The sequence below is a fragment of the Delphinus delphis genome, chromosome 10 (assembly GCF_949987515.2).
Source record: "Delphinus delphis chromosome 10, mDelDel1.2, whole genome shotgun sequence".
Taxonomy (NCBI): Eukaryota; Metazoa; Chordata; class Mammalia; order Artiodactyla; family Delphinidae; genus Delphinus; species Delphinus delphis.
The window spans coordinates 22707670-22724798 of NC_082692.2; the positions used below are offsets into that span (position 1 = coordinate 22707670).

Genomic DNA, 17129 nt, shown 5'->3' on the forward strand with positions numbered 1-17129 from the left:
CTTTACTCTAAAAATATTTTTATTAATAGATATTAAATAATGTACAGAAGGAAAAGGAGCTGGTGTTAACGTTCTATTTGTTCTGTTATGTTCTCTGCTCTTTACCCTAGCTCTTCTCGTGTCTTGCCTACTTTTCTGGGCATTTTCTTAGCATGGGGATCTTCTAGCTCCTTGGCCTTGTAATAGTGGGGAGCCACCTCCAGAAGCCAACTGCTCTCAATCTCCAATACCTGGAAGGGACGAGAAAAAATCAGCAGGGCTCCCTTCTGTCCAACCTAGTTTCTGATGTGTGCGTGTGATTTAAAAGAAGGTTCTCTTCTTTCCCCTTTGGCTGCAGGGCTAGGTGAAAGGGTACCTGGCTCTAATACTCTGGATCCCAGGGGCAGACACACATCTCTACATGTTATTCAAGAGCACAAGTAAGCTAACCCTAAACAAAAGCCTGAACATAAAGACTGAAATACACTCAGGATGGAGCTCATATCTGCTTTGTTCATTATCACCCCGGCACCTGAAACACTGAGAATGGGCATTCAAACACTTAGTGAGTGAATAAACAGTTCTCAGATCTTAGCAGATGCTGAGACAGCTGTTAGGATGCATTTCTACCTTATCCTACCTTAAACCAAGGTGCTTTCCTATTTCTCTGCCCGTCCCAGCAACGTGAACCTGGGTTTTTAGCTTGCCAGGATACCGTCTCCCACACAATCCACCTGCCTGGGCAGGGCAAGGTCCCCTCACCTGTCTCATGAACTCTTTGGTGGTCAAGACAAGTTCGTGGTAGAGCAACCAGCGTGGCTGTTCCTCAAAGAGGGAAGAGTTGGGATGAATGAACACCGTCTGCTGCTGTTTCACTGTGCGGTAGCCGCTGCGAGTCAACCGTGCTGTGTGGTAAAAGTAACCAGCAGTGATGGCCTGTGGAGCAGGCGGGAAAGGAAGTCAGTGAGAAAGGCAAGGACCCTCAGCACTCACTGCCTTTTTAGTTCAGGCTTTGGGAGAACTAGAAAGGTAAGGGCCTTTCAGTGGTCCGGAAAGCAAGCACAGGGAGAGCACACCTTCCACAGGGGAAGGGGCACGTTCTCAGGCCCCTGGCCCCAGAGGAGAAGCTTGCTCCTCGGGAGACACTGGGTGGACAGCAGCAGACTAGAAACGCTGACCTTTCGGACACGGATATAGTCCCCCTGGCAGGAACTGAGACCGACTTCCACGCGTTCCAGGAGCCCCTCCAGCTGTTCCCGCACATCCCGGGCTCGGCGCATCGATCTGAACTGTACAAAGTTCTCATAGCACCACTGGGAAGAGTAACCACTCTCAGCCCACTGTGAAAAGGGTTGAAAAAGAGGGGGGGAAGAGGGGCTGTTAAGTATACAGCGGAACCAGAGTCCCCCACGTCCCCCTCACTCCCACTCACCCAAGCCCAGTGACCTGTGTATAAACGTTCAGCAGAACCAGGTGGTCCCCCCCAGGGAGGAAGAAGTTGACACGAGCATTGTCGGCATGGACGACCTTGTCCTTGGGTCGGTAGAAGATGGAGTTGTTGACAGAGAGCATGGCAGCCACTGTCAGGATCTCCTCCGAACAGCTGTACCTGTTCGGGGCAGGAAGGGAAAGGCATGGGAGTTCAAAGCGAGACACAGCAACAGGAACAGGAACAGGTGCAGTGAGGAGGAAAGTGATCACTGCGTGGTGGATGTCCTCACGTGGGGACAGCAAGTTGGGCTAACGGCTACAAATCAGAGAGTAGATTGATGGTGGCAGGGGCAACGGTATGGGGGTGAAGGAGGTGAGGGTCAGGTTATAGATAAAACGGTTAACAGGAGAGAGATCCAGGGAGGCAGGGGCAGGAAGGCACCGGGGCCCTCTGAGGTTCTGCAGTACGAAGGTGCACATTATAGCAATCCCTTTAAGTTCACGTAATGACATTTAACCTCAACCATAGCAGAGAAAGGGCATTTAAAGGTGGTCCCTCCACAGCTGTTTCTAAATGCTCTAGTCTGAAACCTTAGGAATGAGTAAGTCCCCAAACCAGCCCTCACTCAGCACTCCTCACAATGGAAAATCTTCCACTTTCATTCATGCCCCCAAATTTTCTACACGCTTGTCAATTTCACCCATCTGATAATCATAACCAAAGACAGGACAGTGTCTTACTGATCCCTGTGGGCCTCAAAAGGGGCAATAAAAGTTATCTAATAACTTGTTATTTGTTAAAGAATAATGTGGTGGACAGAAAAAGCAAGATCGCAAAGATGGCTCCAGAGACAGAAAGAGGCAGGGCCAGTGTGTGTGCTGGGGGCCCGGCCGAGTCAGGGGCTTACTTCTCAGAGGCCAGGATCATTTTAGACAGCATGGGGTCCACCGGCAGCTCCGCCATCTTTCGACCAGACTAAGGAGAGGAAAGAGAGAGTTGAGGCCACTCCTCCCTCAGGTGTCCCGCCAACTCTCGAGGGGTCACCCCAGCCTTCCTCCTGCCCCAGCCTGCCGCCCTCCCACCTCACCGTGGTGAGCTCCCCAAGGTGGTTGAGGGCCCCCAGCGCGTACAGCTGCTCCAAAGCCAGCAGCAGGGTCTCATATGGCGGAGGGTCCAGGAAATCAAAGTGCATTAGGTCGTGGATCCCTGGAGAAAGATGTGAGGGGTAGAACAGAGTCCCTTCACAAGGACAAGCTAGCCCCACCCCTTCTGTCTCAGGAGGACTGGGGGACCCCAGTCACCTAAACTCTTGAGCAGCAACACGACGTTGCCCAGGCTGGTCCTCTGAATCTCGGGCACTGTGGTTTCTTCCAGCTCGTGCTGATAGGCCCAGGCGGTATACAGGCGGAAGCACTTCCCTGCAGCCACCCGACCCGCCCGACCAGCTCGCTGACTGGCTGAGGCCTGGAAAGAAAGGACAGTTTGTCAGGCCCACGGACCATCTGGTGATGGAAAAGAGAAAGGGCAGTATTTCTGCAAGAAATCTGGGAGGGTGTGGACCGCTAATCCCCCTTGCTCTAAGCAGCCTCCACCGCTTCTGAGCTGGCCTGTTCTCCCCCTCGCCCCGTGGAGACCCTGCTCAAGCCCAGGCCAACCTTGCTGCAGGGTGTGACGGTGAGCGATTCCATGCCCGTGCGCGGGTTGTAGCTCTTCTGCTTACAGAACCCCGGGTCCAGCACGTAAATGATGCCCTCGATGGTGAGCGAGGTCTCGGCGATGTTCGTTGCCACAACTACCTGAATGAGAGGATGTGGGATCGCCGGTAAATCCCACCCACCTAGTTACCCAGAGGAAGTAATTCTGGAATACGTGGAGTAGATGAACAGGTGCAAAGGAGCAGGAGCTGAGGAGATTTGTGGCCAAGGTCGGGAGAGGGGGACAGGCCAGTAGAAGAGGGGAGATGTGGGGATTAGCAGGGCATAAGGCGGAAAGGACAGGAAAGGAAATGAAGGGGGTTCAGGGGTTTTTTCAGAGGTGGGAGCTGGGGGTGTCAGGTTCCGGCCCCATCTTCCCCACTGTCACTTTTTTTTTTTTTAATTTGTTTTTTAGTTTTTGGCCGCACCGCACAGCATGTGGGATCTTAGTTCCCCCATCCAGGGATCAAACCCGCGACCCCTGCAGTGGAAGCGTGGAGTCCTAACCACTGGACCTCGAGGGAAGCCCCACTGTCACTTTCATATTCACCTTTACACGTTACTCCCTAAAACAGCCCCCTGATGAGTCTCCCTGCTCTACTCCTAGCCCTGGTTACACGGCATCCAGAATGGTCCTTTTAAAATGTGAGCCTGTCACATCACTCCCCGCCATCCATCAGTGGCCTCCCACCCTACCTGAGAATCACATCCAAACCCCTTCAGGCCCTGAGTCCTCCAGGCCCTGGCTACTTTTCTGATCTCATCTCCTAGCACCAGGGCTCCTCGCTCCATCCCTGCCCACTGCTGAGCTCGCCTCACGCCCATCCTCACGCCCGCCCTCCGTGTGCGCTATTCCCTCTACTTGGCGCGCTCTTCTCCTAGATGTCAGCCTGGCTCCTTCCCTGGCCTGGGTGAGGCCCCAGCTTCACTCTCACCTTATCAGAGAGGGAGAGGCCTTCCCTACACCCTAAGGAAAATCCCTTCCTGCCATTCCTCTCCTGACACCCCGGAGTCAGCCTCCGTCTTCCCATGCCGCACTGTACCTCTTCAGAGCATTTGCCACAAATTGCTATTAGGTATTTATGTGTTCATTGTTTCCTAACTTATATTAGACTAAACTCCATGAGGCTAGCGACTTGTTTTGTTCATTGCTGTACCCTCATCCCCTAGAACAGTACCTGGAACATGGGAGGAACTCTTTAAATATTTGTTGAATGAAAAGTTACATCTTTGCTCAAAATCCTTTGATGGCCACTAACTGGTCTGAAGTCCACACTCTTTCTCCTGCCATCAAAGGCCCTCTCTAATCACCATTCAAAGTTGTTTTTAGCCTGTCTCCCACTACTTCACCATGTGAGCCTTCCCCTAAGCCTGCTGGAGTGCTCTGACTTCAGACACCCCTTAAGCCTTCCTCTGATATTCCGCCATCATCTTCCCTAAAGGTCCTCCAGACCAAATCCCGCCTCCTGGCACCCCAAGGGCCTCCCTTCTCCTCTGCACCTCCACCATGCTCACTTTCTGGATCACACATTTGGCTATCTCGCCATTCCCGCTGTCATCACCCTCTCTCTCCAGCTCCAGAGGCAAGGAACTGCCACCCCGCCTCGCAGCTGCAGCAGTGCCCAGGACACACCCTGCACAGGGCAGGCACACACTTTCCTTTTCACTACTAGTTGCGTGAACCACACGGGTGAAGAATGTGGGTTTCTCCAACTGACCTTCCGTGCCCCAGGGGGCGTGGGCTGGAAGATCCGCGCCTGCATATCGGAAGGCAGGTTGGCATAAATGGGCAGCACCAGGAGCTCCCGGATTTTGGAGCCCAGGCGGCGGCAGCGATCCTGGAGCATCTCACAGGCAGCCTCAATCTCCTCCTGGATTTGGGTGGGGAGAGCTGTGTGGGACCCAGAGTCACGAGAGGCTGACCTGCCAGCCCCGTCTTCCCCTGGGATACACACATCACACCCCCTCCCCCACATCACGCACCTGTCCTGTCAGGAACACCAGGATATCCCCAGGGGGCTGGGTCACATGAATCTGCAGCACAGACACCACACAGGCCTCCAGGTAGTCTGCCTCTGGAGCCTGTGGGGGGAGGAGGCAGGGTCACAGGAAGGCCACCTGCTCAGGCAAATCTCTTCCTCTCCTCCCAGCTCGACATACACTTTATCCCAGTTTCCCTTTGGACTCTCCATCCCTTCCTCCCCTCCTTGGGACAATCTCCTTCAAAGGCTCCACTGCCTTTACTCTTAAGCCCAACCTCCCTGAGGGGGCACCTTGGTATAGAAGATGTCAACTGGAAACCTGCGTCCAGGGATCCGGAAGACGGGGGCGTCATCAAAGAAGGTGGAAAAGCGGGCAGTGTCCAGTGTGGCTGAAGCCACCAGGACCTTGAGCTCAGGTCGGAATCGAGCAACATCCTTGATCAACCCAAAGAGAATGTCTGTGTGCAGGGTCCGTTCGTGGGCCTCATCCACCATCACCACGCTGAGGAAGGAACGGGGGCACCAGTGAGCAAGGGGAGGTGGGTAATGCAGGAGGGGACACTGGGGTCGCCGGATGAGAGGACAGGCCCCTATCCTGGCTAGGAAGGAACAGACAGACCTGAAGCACCATGATGTGAACAGCCCCGAAGCTCCCGGGGTCCTCTGGGGCACCTGCCGTGCATCCCTGATTGACCCTGATGCCTCTTTCTGGAGAGAGGGGCCGGGTGAGCCCTCCCACCCCAACCTGAGAGGACTCTGCAGGCTTCTTGGTCTCCTCGTAACTTAGCTACAAGTGTGTCACCTTCTTTCTCCTTGCTCTAGTCTTTGGATTTCCTGCCAAGCCCGCAGGAGCTCATCCCCCACATCAACCCTTTGTGCCTAACTGTGACCATGATGGTGAAGTCCTCAGCCATTTCACAAAGCAGGCTGGCGTGATGGGAAAACCCCACAGCCTGAACACTCTCACATTAGCTGGCCTTCCATGGGTTCTCAGAGGTTTTTCCTCTGAGGAAAGGACCAAATCGTATCTGTCCCATTGCTCCACTGTAACCTTCTAGGACCGGAAATCCACAGTCTCCTAAGAGCTGAAAAGGCAAGTACTGCTCAGCTGGCCTGGCTCCACCCTCATCCCATCCATGAATCACTTCTCCCCCACAAGACATGCTCATCCAACCCCTGCTTGGCCAATGCCGGCACTGAGAACTCATTATTCACGGATCAAGCCACTCCAAGACGTGGGCCAGAGGCTTAAGAGTCAGGGCGCAAGCACTCTGACAGCCCCCGCAATCTCTGCCACACTATGGCTTGTCAGTATTGATCTGAAATCCGCCTCCCTGTAACCTCCCCCATGGCTCCTAGCTGTGCTCTCTGGGGTCACATAAAACAAGTCTGGTCCCTTTCTCATGTAATAATAGCCCTTCACACATTTAGAGGGAACCAGGATGTCTGAGTTTTCCCCTCCAAGCTGAACATTCTAAGTTTTTGCAAGTGGTCTTCACGTGGCTTCTCAACAGCACCATTCTACCATCCTGGTTGTTTTCTGAACTCTGGGAACAATTGGGGAGACACAGAAAGGCTTTCTCTGTAGCCTCTTCTACCCTCCGGGCCCATCTCAGTTCTAAGACTGTTCGAACCATAAAGATTCAAAAACTGGTGGACAGGACTTCCCTGGTAGCGCAGTGGTTAAGAATCCGCCTGCCAAGGCAGGGGACACAGGTTCAGACCCTGGTCCAGGGAGATCCCACATGCCGTGGAGCAACTAAGCCCATGCGCCACAACTACTGAGCCTGCGCTCTATAGAGTGCAGGAGCCACAACTACTGAGCCCACGTGCTACAACTACTGAAGCCCGTGCACCTAGAGCCCGTGCTCCACAACAAGAGAAGCCACCGCAATGAGAAGCCCGCGCACCGCAACGAAGAGTAGCCCCTGCTCGCCACAGCTAGAGAAAGCCCGTGCGCAGCAACGAAGACCCAACACAGCCAAAAATAGATAAATAAATAATTTAAGAAAAAAGAGGGGCTTCCCTGGTGGCGCAGTGGTTGAGAGTCTGCCTGCCGATGCAGGGGACGCGGGTTCGTGCCCCGGTCCGGGAAGATCCCACATGCCGCAGAGCGGCTGGGCCCGTGAGCCATGGCCGCTGAGCCTGCGCGTCTGGAGCCTGTGCTCCGCAACGGGAGAGGCCACAGCAGTGAGAGGCCCGCGTACCGCAAAAAATATATATATATATAAAGAAAGAAAGAAAAAAGAACTGGTGGATAAATCAGAAGAGAAGACAATGTCCAAAATGGCCAGGTGGGAAGATAGGAGGGAAAAGCCAAAGATTAAAGGAGATAAAGGAAGGTACTGAAGAACAGGAGGGCAGCAGACCGGAGGGAGGTGAAGGCGGGCAGCACCCCCTCTCGTGGGAGCTGGGGGGCCTGTGCATACCTGTAACTCGCAAGGTCAGGCTCAGAGAGGAACTCCCGGAGAAGCATCCCATCCGTCATGTAGCGCAGGACAGTTCGCTCTGATGTGCAGTCCTCAAAGCGGATGCTGTAGCCGACCTGTCATGTGGGCCATTAGTGATCGACAGTTGGGCTGTTGCCCCCAGAAGGGAGGGCAAAGGGACAAGGGTGAGCACCTGGACCAGTGGGGGTTGAGGGGACCTGCAGGCAGCGGGGGCTGAGTCCCAGACCCTAGGGGCTCCCCTCGTCCCTCAGTCCTCACAGATCTCACCTCATTCCCAAGCTTCACACCCATCTCCCGGGCCACTCGGGCAGCCACACTCATGGCTGCCACTCTCCGGGGCTGGGTGCAGGCAATCTTCACACCTTTCTTTGTGTAACCCTGCATGACAAGAAGAAAGAGGAGGTTTTCACTTTGACAAATATGCAGCTGGGGCCCAGCAATTCAGAGAAGTTGGAAATGCAGGGCAGGAGGAACAGAGAAACAGACAGAGCAGAAAACCAGACAAGAAGGGCAAACGGATAGGATGGCAGACCCAGGGCCCACAAAGGGTCCTCACCCAGCCCTAGGCAGTCCCAGCCCTTTGGGTCATCAAGTTCGGGGCTTTGTGAGATTCAAGCTGGAAAAGGACTGACCGGCTGGGCAGACCCAAAAGCAAGGGGAACAAGGGAAGGTAAAAAAGCAGGAAAAGTCTTTTCACTCCTCATTCCTTGGCCCTGCAGAGGAGCAGAGGCCGGGCTGGTGGAGCGGGGTCCATGTTCACACCCACACGCCACCATCTAACCGTCTATACCTCCTTCCAACGCTAACCTACAGAACACCTATCAGGCATGGACACCGTGGCAGGAAGTGAGAACAGAAGCATGAAAAGGGTGTGGTCCTTATTCTCGAGAACCTCACCACTTAGCAGAAAAGACTAAAGGACTGAAGTACAGAAGGAAAGTGACTACTCAAAATCCCACGTAAAAGAGCTGACAGGACTGTGCTGGTCAGCGCCAGCGGAGGCTGAGGCTGCCATACCTCCTCAAAGAGGTACTGTGGGATTTGGGTGGTCTTGCCCGAGCCTGTCTCGCCTTCGATGATGAGGACCTGATGACTAGCAATGGCGGCCAGCAGCTCCTCGCGGAACGGGAACACTGGGAGGCTGCGGCGGACGACCTGGATGGACTCCTTCTGCTGGGCCTGGGTTGGAACGGGTGGGGCTGACGGCTCCTGAGAAGGAGGAGAAGGGCTGTGAGTTTCAGGGCCGGCTCCCACGCTCCTCGGGACATCCCAGCGCCCACCACCTCACCTCGTCACCCTGGAGCTGAGTGGCCCGGACGAACTCGATGGTCTCCTCTTCCTCCAGCACCAGCTGATACTTGGGCTCCTGGGAGGCAGCATCTCGGGCCCCAAACTTCAGGGACGCTGCCCCAAGCCGGGCCTCCTCCCAGCGCCGCTGCTCCTCCCCAGGGGCACCGGACTCCTCCTCCACTAGATCCACCGCTCGTGCTGGCTAAAAAGAGAGGGGCACGTGGAGACAGAGCTGCCCTCTCTGCCCAGCACCCCCTCCCCAGCCGCTACCCCCGCCCCCGGAGAAAGGCAAGACAAGGAAGGGGCCAGCCAAGCCACCGCCCAAGCCCCGGAAGTCTTCCCTCCCATCTGCTCGGGGACCGGGGCTGAAGCGGTGACCCCCTCGCCTCACCTGTCCTCGCGTCTCCTCAGGCATGTGGTAGCGATTGGTGGCCTCCAGCTTCTCCTGCTCCCCAGCCGCCCGGTACTCCCGGGCCAGATCCCGCACTCGCCGCTTGTATCTGAGCTCACGCCGCTCATGTTGGCTCAGCTCCACATCCCCAAAGAGGAACTCCTCGTCCACCAGCTCGGCCTCCAGGTCCTCAAGCTTCTCGCGCTCCCGCTTGGCCAGGTATTCTCGGCGGGATTTCTTCCGCAGCTCAGGGACCTGGGTCAGCCCAGGGCAGTCAGAGCCTCTTCTCGCTGGAAGAGTGACCCTTTTCCTCACATACCCCTAAGAGTGACAACCTCCGACAGGCCGGCAAGAGAACCTAAAGATGTGTCCTCTACCTTCCTTCCCTCTGCACTGGACAACGCGACTGACGACATGCCCAACGCTGGGCCGACACGCTGCCTTCCAGCAGGAGGACCCAGCTGGACGTCCTTCCAGGCAGCCTGACCATCTTTGCCAATATAAATTAACTAGAGCTAAGGTGATTATGTGCATATTTTATATCGTACTCTTGCTGTTTTATTCGACTTAGTGGAAAGGGGAAAAACATAACAGCTGATACCAGCATTTGGAAGCACAGGTCTCAAACTGAAAACAACTGAGACAGTTGGAAACCCTGGGTGAGCCAAAAGTAGGTATTCTTCCTCCCCAGTGATATGCTCCCCCGTCTTGAACCAAATGACTGCAGTTTGAGGAAAAGGGAAAAATAAATTACACACAAAAAGGTTGGAAGCATCAGAGAGTGGTTCTATGAGGCAAAATGTAATGAGGGATGTTTAGCTCGGGGACTAACTTCTCCCCCTCAGACAATGGGTCATTTGGCTTCTACGTGTTTCCTTTCAATACAGGCTTTTCAGGACACACTGTGGATGACAGAAGACTGGCCACATGCTGAAGGCCTTTCTGAACCCTAACCCTAAGCCCTCCCACTGTGGCAACACAATCTTCCCTGTGTTCACAACAAGCTCCTCTACTGCAGTGACAAAACCCCACTGCTGCCCTCCCCTTGGGGGCCCTGATTTGATTTAATTGCTTGGTTTTTCTTGTTTGTTCTATCACGTCTTAAAATGGAGTTTATGCTCATGACCTGACCTGAGTACCACAATCAAATACTCCTTCGGCCTGATGGGTGAGGCAGATGGATGTCTTTTTAAAATATGGGCAAGAAATCAGGGCAATTTGAGCATCGAAAAGAATAATGATATGCAATTATAAAATACTGAGAAATAAAAATTCATGAGTCCAACATGCCATGCGTACAAACAACGGGAAAAAAACTTCTGTCACCGGTGAGGTGACTATTACAGCAGACTCTTTACTCTGAAAATTAGTAATTAAAAGGAAACAATTAAGCATTTGCCCTCACTTTGAGGAAGGCACTGTAGCCCATTCCTTGTTGTTGAGGAAAAGTTCTTCTTTATATAAAAAGGCTAGCTGATAAATGTAGAAGGAATGTCAGGATCCAAAAATCACCACTTTGCAATCCCCCATGACATAAGTGATTCAGGAAAGGATTAGCAGTGGTTGCTAAAGCATTAGCTGAGAGGCTGCTGGCAGGAAGGATACCAGCACTAACGCGCACACAGCTGGACAGTGTGTCCCCCTGATATGATGGGCACGTCACCACCCAAGAGGTGTTGCTGCCACAGCTGTTTAATCTGAGTCTAAGCAAGCTGTGGACCCAATTTCCACTTTAAAGAAAGCACTGGGACAGAACTTAATACCACAAGATAAGGATCAGATAAATCCAGAATGTAGGACACGGTACAAGATGAGACAGAAAGAAAGAGAGAGAAGGGGGAAGTGAAACAAACTGAAGAAACCTAACAACCAAATGCAATGCGTGAACCCTGACTGGATTCCAGTTTGCAAAAAGCAGTTATTAAAGACATTTTGGGGTAACTGGGGAAATCTTACTGTAGGCAGGTTCTTAGTTGATATATGAGAAACATCTGCCTGGGTGTGACAAAGGCACTGTGGTTTTAGAGAAATATCATACCAGGTACATGCTGATGGGACAAAATGCCATGATGTCTAAAACTTTTAAATGGTTCAAAAAGAGAGGAAAAGAAAAAAGCCGCCATTTACATAGGCATTGCAGGGACTTCTCTGGTGGCGCAAGGGTAAGAATCCGCCTGCCAATGCAGGGAACACAGGTTCGAGCCCTGGTCTGGGAAGATCCCACATACCACGGAGCAACTAAGCCCATGCGCCACATCTACTGAGCCTGCGCTCTAGAGCCCACACGCCACAACTACTGAAGCCTGTATGCCTACAGCCCGTGATCCGCAACAAAAGAAGCCACCGCAATGAGAAGGCCGCGCACCATAATGAAGAATAGCCCCCCATCGCTGCAACTAGAGAAAGCCCACGCGCAGCAACAAAGACCCAACTCAGCCAAAATATAAATAAATAAATAAATTTTTTAAAAAATTGCCTTATACTATTCTTTCAATTTTTCTATTTGTTTGAAAATTTTCATAATTGAAAAAGAAAAGAATAATTCAGGAAAGTAAAAACACTACACCAGCATCGAGAGATGTCTCAGAAGTCTGACCACAGTCACTTTGTGGGGTGTGAGCTGAGATGGATATGTCAGGAGAGAGCTGATGGCCACTAGGCCATTTTCAGGACACCAAGAGCCTCAAAATTCTTTGGGGAAATCTAAGTGTGACTTAATGGGAAGACCAGGCCTTTGGAAAACTGCAACCCTACCTAGGCTAACCCCGTAACAAGTCCAGTTCATGAATTACAAGGGCTCTGTCCCCGTGCAGTGAGAAGACCAAATCAGGAAACCAGTGGGAGATCACAAGGCCCCGTGGGGCACGGAGGGATCAGGTGGTAAGAAGGTATGTGGAGATGCTGTACCCAAGCTCAGGGGTCAGCACGCCCGTGGGCAGCAGGACTCTGCTCTGCCCCTGTCCTGCAGCCGCCCCTTGAACACCCAGCTGCCTTTGGAGTACATCTCTTTAACTCTCAGGAACAGGGAAAGCTCACACTCTCCTCACTAACACACAGTGTGATCTGATCCTAGGAGTCAAAGAGGGTTTCTGGGCCGTTTTCTTCCCTCTACAACTTAATCCATCCTCAGCAGGCTCCTGTCAACCAAGCCCCCTCCTCCAGAGACCCAACACCCCACCAGCAGCTCCACTGCACTTCCTGTGCACACTTTCTCCCTATCCTTAACCACACTCCTTCAGTAAGTCTTTCCTTTTGTCTTCCTGGGCACTGGGACTCACCATGGCTTTCCGGTCTTCCTCAGCCATCTTGAGGCGCTTCTGAGCCTCTTCATAAGCCTAGGAGAAGAAGGCAAGAGTGGCCAAAAGTCCCCACACCCACAGCCATTGCCCTTCTAGAATCACAGGTATCATCCTGATGTTCCCTAGCAAAAAAAATGTTCCCCGGCACAAAGAAATGTTCCCCCTTCACTGAGGAATCTCTGGGGCTGCAGGTTCAGCAGAGAGCCACCTTAGCCCAAAGACCCAAAGACATTACCAGATCACTGGAGGCAGCCCCTTGTCTTCCCAGAGATCACTATCTGCAATCACACCCAACCTCACACTGGACCCAGGGATCTTCTGGGCACTGACGGGACGTGCTGCTCCTACACACCTTCTTGTCTGACCGCTCCAGGACGTTGCGAGTCCGGTCCTTGTCCCGCTGCCGAACCCGCTCGGCGAACGCATCGCGCTCCTCCAGGTCCTGAAGGCGCTCTCGCTCTGTCCGCTCCCACTCATCCTCTGACTCTGGCTTCTCCGTCTGCTGTTTACTCCCCCTGCAGCCCAGCCCAGAGCATTAACTAAGGGCATCCAGAGGCTTACTGTCCCATCATCCACCTGCCCCATCCTCTCTCACCCTACTTCTGACTTACTGTGTCTTCCTCTTTTCTTTCTCAGAAAACTCTTCCTCCTCTTCTTCTTCCTCTTCCTCCTGACGTTTCTTCCTGAGGTGTTTCCGTTTTTTCAGCTTCTTCCGGAGACTGCTCCCGGCCCTGCCCACAGTCTCCTCGCTGCTCTCCTCACTGTCCTCCAGCAACCTGTAGGATCGGTTCTTTTCCAGCAGGGCTCTGGCCTCTCGCTCTGCTGCCCGAGCTGGCTTTTCCACCACAGCCTTCCTTGGGACCTGTCAGAAGAGGAGAGGATAAGGGGGTGTGACCAACTCCTGATCCCTGCCCACCTACTCTGCCCTGTTCCTAATTTAAGGAGTAACTTGACCTTAAACCGGCCTTCATCCTCTCCCTTCCCCAAGGCTTCACACCATGTCCATCAGCCTGAATAGGGCCTCTCAGCTTCCAAACTTCTTTTCAGTCGTTCATTTAACAAACATTTATCGAAGCCTGTCCCATGCACCCACTGCTAGGTACTAGAGATACAGGGATAAATAAAGAGACAAAAACTCTTGCCCTCATAGAGTTTACATACTCATATCCAATTCTCAACTGCTCAGCCTCTGTTCTTCCCAATGACTAAGTCATTCCTACCCAAGGACTGGCCAGGATTGTTGTGCAGAGGCCTGTCACAGGCCTGGCACTGTACCAGACTCCAGGGATACACTGGTAAACAGATTAACATAAAGTTCCTACTCTCCCATCCCTTACATTCTAACCTCATTTCTCACCAAGCATCTTATGGGATATCCACACCACGTTATCCACCATTCTCTGAACAAGCTCAACACTTTTAGTATTACTGGATACTTTCTAAGCTCTAATTCTGCAAGGTGCAGTTAGGTGGTAGGAATACAAAGACAAGAAATACAGTCTTGTCGGGCTTCCCTGGTGGCGCAGTGGTTAAGAACCCTCCTGCCAAGGTACGGGACATGGGTTTGAGCCCTGGTCTGGGAAGATCCCACATGCCGCGGAGCAACTAAGCCCCTGCACCAAAACTACTGAGTGGACGCTCTAGAGCCCACAAGCCACAACTACTGAGCCCACGTGCCACAACTATTGAAGCCTGCGAGCCTAGAGCCCATGCTCTGTAACGAGAAGCCACTGCAATGAGAATCCCACACACCGCAACGCAGAGTAGCCCCTGCTTTCCGCAACTAGAGAAGGCCCACGTGCAGCAACGAAGACCCAACGCAGCCAAAAATAAAATAAATAAATTTATTTTAAAAATATTTCATTAAAAAAAGAAATACAGTCTTGTCTTCCAGGAGCTAACCTTTACACCTGTACTCTTCTCCCCTCTCTACGTGACAAATTCCAGGGAATCTTTGGGTCTGCTTTTCCCGATCCCAACTCCCACCCCTTCTGCCCTCCCACAGCACCGGCCTACACATCTATTCTATAGCCTCGCTATTCAAAGGATGGTCTGTGGACCACCAGCCATCACCTGTAAACTTGTTAGATTTGTTAGAAATGAAGAAACGAAGAATCCATCCCAGACCTACCGAATCGGAACCCGCATTTTAACAAAAGCCCTGGATGAATCCTGTACCTGTTAAAGTTTGAGAAACACTGCTCTATAGCGCTTAATCCAACACACTTAAACCATTCTCAATCTTCTCCACGGAAGTAGACGTCCAGCCCGTAGGCGATAACGGACAAAGAAGAAATGCTGGTGAACTGAGCTTATTTAATTCTCGGTTGGACAGTTAGCCCGACCTCACCAGGACAAATAACCTGGGGGCGCCGCCCCCGCTCCACCCCCTCTCCTGCCGCTCCCATGCCCGCCCCCCACCCCCACGCCGCACCTTGGTCCAGAGTCTCAAGGCGAAGTCCCGGGCCGGCCCACTGACGTCCAGGGTATCGGTGTCTCGCAAGCGCTGCACGAACTCCTCTGCCGAGGCGCAGCGCTGCGCGGTACCGATGAGGAACTGGGCCACATGCCGCTCGCTCAGTCCCAGCACCGAGTGCAGCTCGTCTTGCACCCAGCGCTCCAGCCCCGCCGGCGTCGCCATGGCGACTCACGCTCCCTATTCCCGGCCCTGAGAGTGTCTCGAGCAGCCTCGCTGGCGGCCGGGCGGGTCACCCGGAGGCCTGAAGCCCCGGGCCGGAGCCTCTGTTCCACAAAGAAGCTGCCTTAGGACCTGGGGGTTCGGTTTCCAACAGCCCAAAGCAATCTCCCCGGACCTCGGAAACCGGAAGTAGCTGCACTTTTTCCGGCCTAAGCACTACGGTGGCCGAGCGAAGTCAAATCTTGCGGAATTGTACTCGAAGCTTGGGATAAAACATTTTCATTTCCTCCCCCACCGAATCTCTCTTTCGCCCTCTGTTGGTCACTCCTGGGTGTTACACTCACTCATTTCATTCCACAAATGCTGAGAGCCTAATGTGTGCTAGGCAGTTTTAGTTCCGGGGATATACCAAAGAACAAATCAGAAACAAATCCCTCACAGAATTTACAGTGGCTTGAGGGGGGCGGAGACAAGATACATAAAAAATAAAACATGTGGGCTTCCCTGGTGGCGCAGTGGTTGAGAGTCCGCCTGCCGATGCAGGGGACACGGGGTCGTGCCCCGGTCCGGGAGGATCCCACGTGCCGCGGAGCGGCTGGGCCTGTGAGCCATGGCCGCTGAGCCTGCGCGTCCGGAGCCTGTGCTCCGCAACGGGAGAGGCCACAACAGTGAGAGGGCTGAGTACCGCAAAAATAAATAAGTAAATAAATAGACATGTAAGTTCCATGGAGCCAAAAATAATGCAAGGTGTATGTGTGTGTGTGTGTGCGCGCGCGCGCGCGCGCGCGGCTGGTGGGGCAGTCTTTCAAATTAGAGGATCAGGTCCGTGCTTATTACAGATTAGGCCGTGCTGATTAGAAGTGATCTTTGCTAGGACTGGTACTTTCCGCAGAAGTGAATACAGGTTAGGCTTAAAAGAGGACTCCAGGCAGGAGAAGACTTGGGATGTGGAGAAAAAATAAAGGTGCCCGCTTTTCTTGGCGCTGTCTCTGGAAGTTATTTTAAAAGATCTGCAAACTAAGGAATGTGCAAACTGTATTCAGCATTTTTTTTTGTTTTTCTTTTTGTATTCAGCTTTTTTTTTTTTTTTGCTAACTGCTTGAGAAACTCACTGGTGACTGCTTAATTTTAAATAAGCAGAGTTTGTTGCTTGACTCTGCCGTCCTCTGTTTGATCCTGCTTCATACTTTTACAATTAATTGTATTTATCGACACTACGCTGGGAAAAGAAACATTTGTTATTCCAGTTAACAGCCACAGGTAGCTCCACATCATTGGCTTCTTTCTTTCTTTTTTAAAAATTTATTTATTTTTATTTTTGGCTGCGTTGGGTCTTCGTTGCTGCACGCAGGCTTACTGTGGTTGCGGTGAGCGGCAGTGCCAGCTTGTCATTGCAGTGGCTTCTCTTATTGCGGAGCACCGGCTCTAGGCGCACGAGCTCAAGTAGTTGTGGCACATGGGCTCTAGACCGCAGGCTCAGTAGTGTAGTGCATGCCCTTAGTTGTTCGACAGCATGTGGGGTCTTCCTGGGCCAGGCCTCGAACCCGTGTCCCGTGCATTGGCAGGTGAATTCTTAACCACTGCACCACCAGGGAAGCCCTCATTAACTTATTGAATGCACTGCTTTCTATTTCTGAAATGGACTGTGGACACCCCTGGCACCTCAGAGCCTCTTGCTTCTGCTTTCCTGGGTCACAACTGATTAGGATCTTTACCTAATTAGCTACTCATGTAGTATCCTGTTTCCCTCCTACCCACATCCTCTCTGAAGTGGCTCATTCTTTTGACACCTTGCTTGTTCCCTTGCTGGTAAATTAAAGACCTTTGGCATATGTTTAAGATCAATTTGTCTAATACACTTTGTTTTTAATAAAGAAGGAATCTCCTCTGACTAGTCTGAGAGGAGCATCCTCTAGTGATAGAAGGACTACAACTACTTAACCATGTCTTGATTAGCCTGGAGAACTTAAAAAA

General features: G+C 52.5%; 1 protein-coding gene across 2 annotated transcripts; it reads right to left on the reverse strand.

Moving 5' to 3' along the window:
- Positions 1-78: 78 nt before the first annotated feature.
- On the reverse strand, positions 79-15338 carry DHX16 (DEAH-box helicase 16). 2 transcript variants are annotated; one of them, XM_060023358.1, is made up of 20 exons: positions 14952-15338; positions 13129-13379; positions 12870-13032; positions 12497-12553; positions 9219-9473; positions 8826-9029; positions 8555-8746; positions 7805-7915; positions 7517-7632; positions 5379-5589; positions 5089-5187; positions 4824-4976; positions 3067-3207; positions 2713-2875; positions 2499-2617; positions 2319-2386; positions 1426-1588; positions 1158-1319; positions 742-915; positions 79-230 (listed from the first exon to the last, which is right to left on the reverse strand). In XM_060023358.1, the coding sequence occupies exons 1-20, from the start codon at positions 15156-15158 to the stop codon at positions 102-104; spliced, it is 3138 nt and encodes a 1045-aa protein (XP_059879341.1). In that variant the 5' UTR covers positions 15159-15338; the 3' UTR covers positions 79-101. The 2 variants fall into 2 exon arrangements, with proteins under 2 accessions (XP_059879341.1, XP_059879342.1); XM_060023359.1 differs by lacking the exons at positions 8555-8746; positions 8826-9029; positions 9219-9473; ... (2 more) ...; positions 13129-13379; positions 14952-15338 and having other exon boundaries at positions 7517-7621; positions 7805-7917.
- Between the last annotated feature and the right edge of the window lie 1791 nt (positions 15339-17129).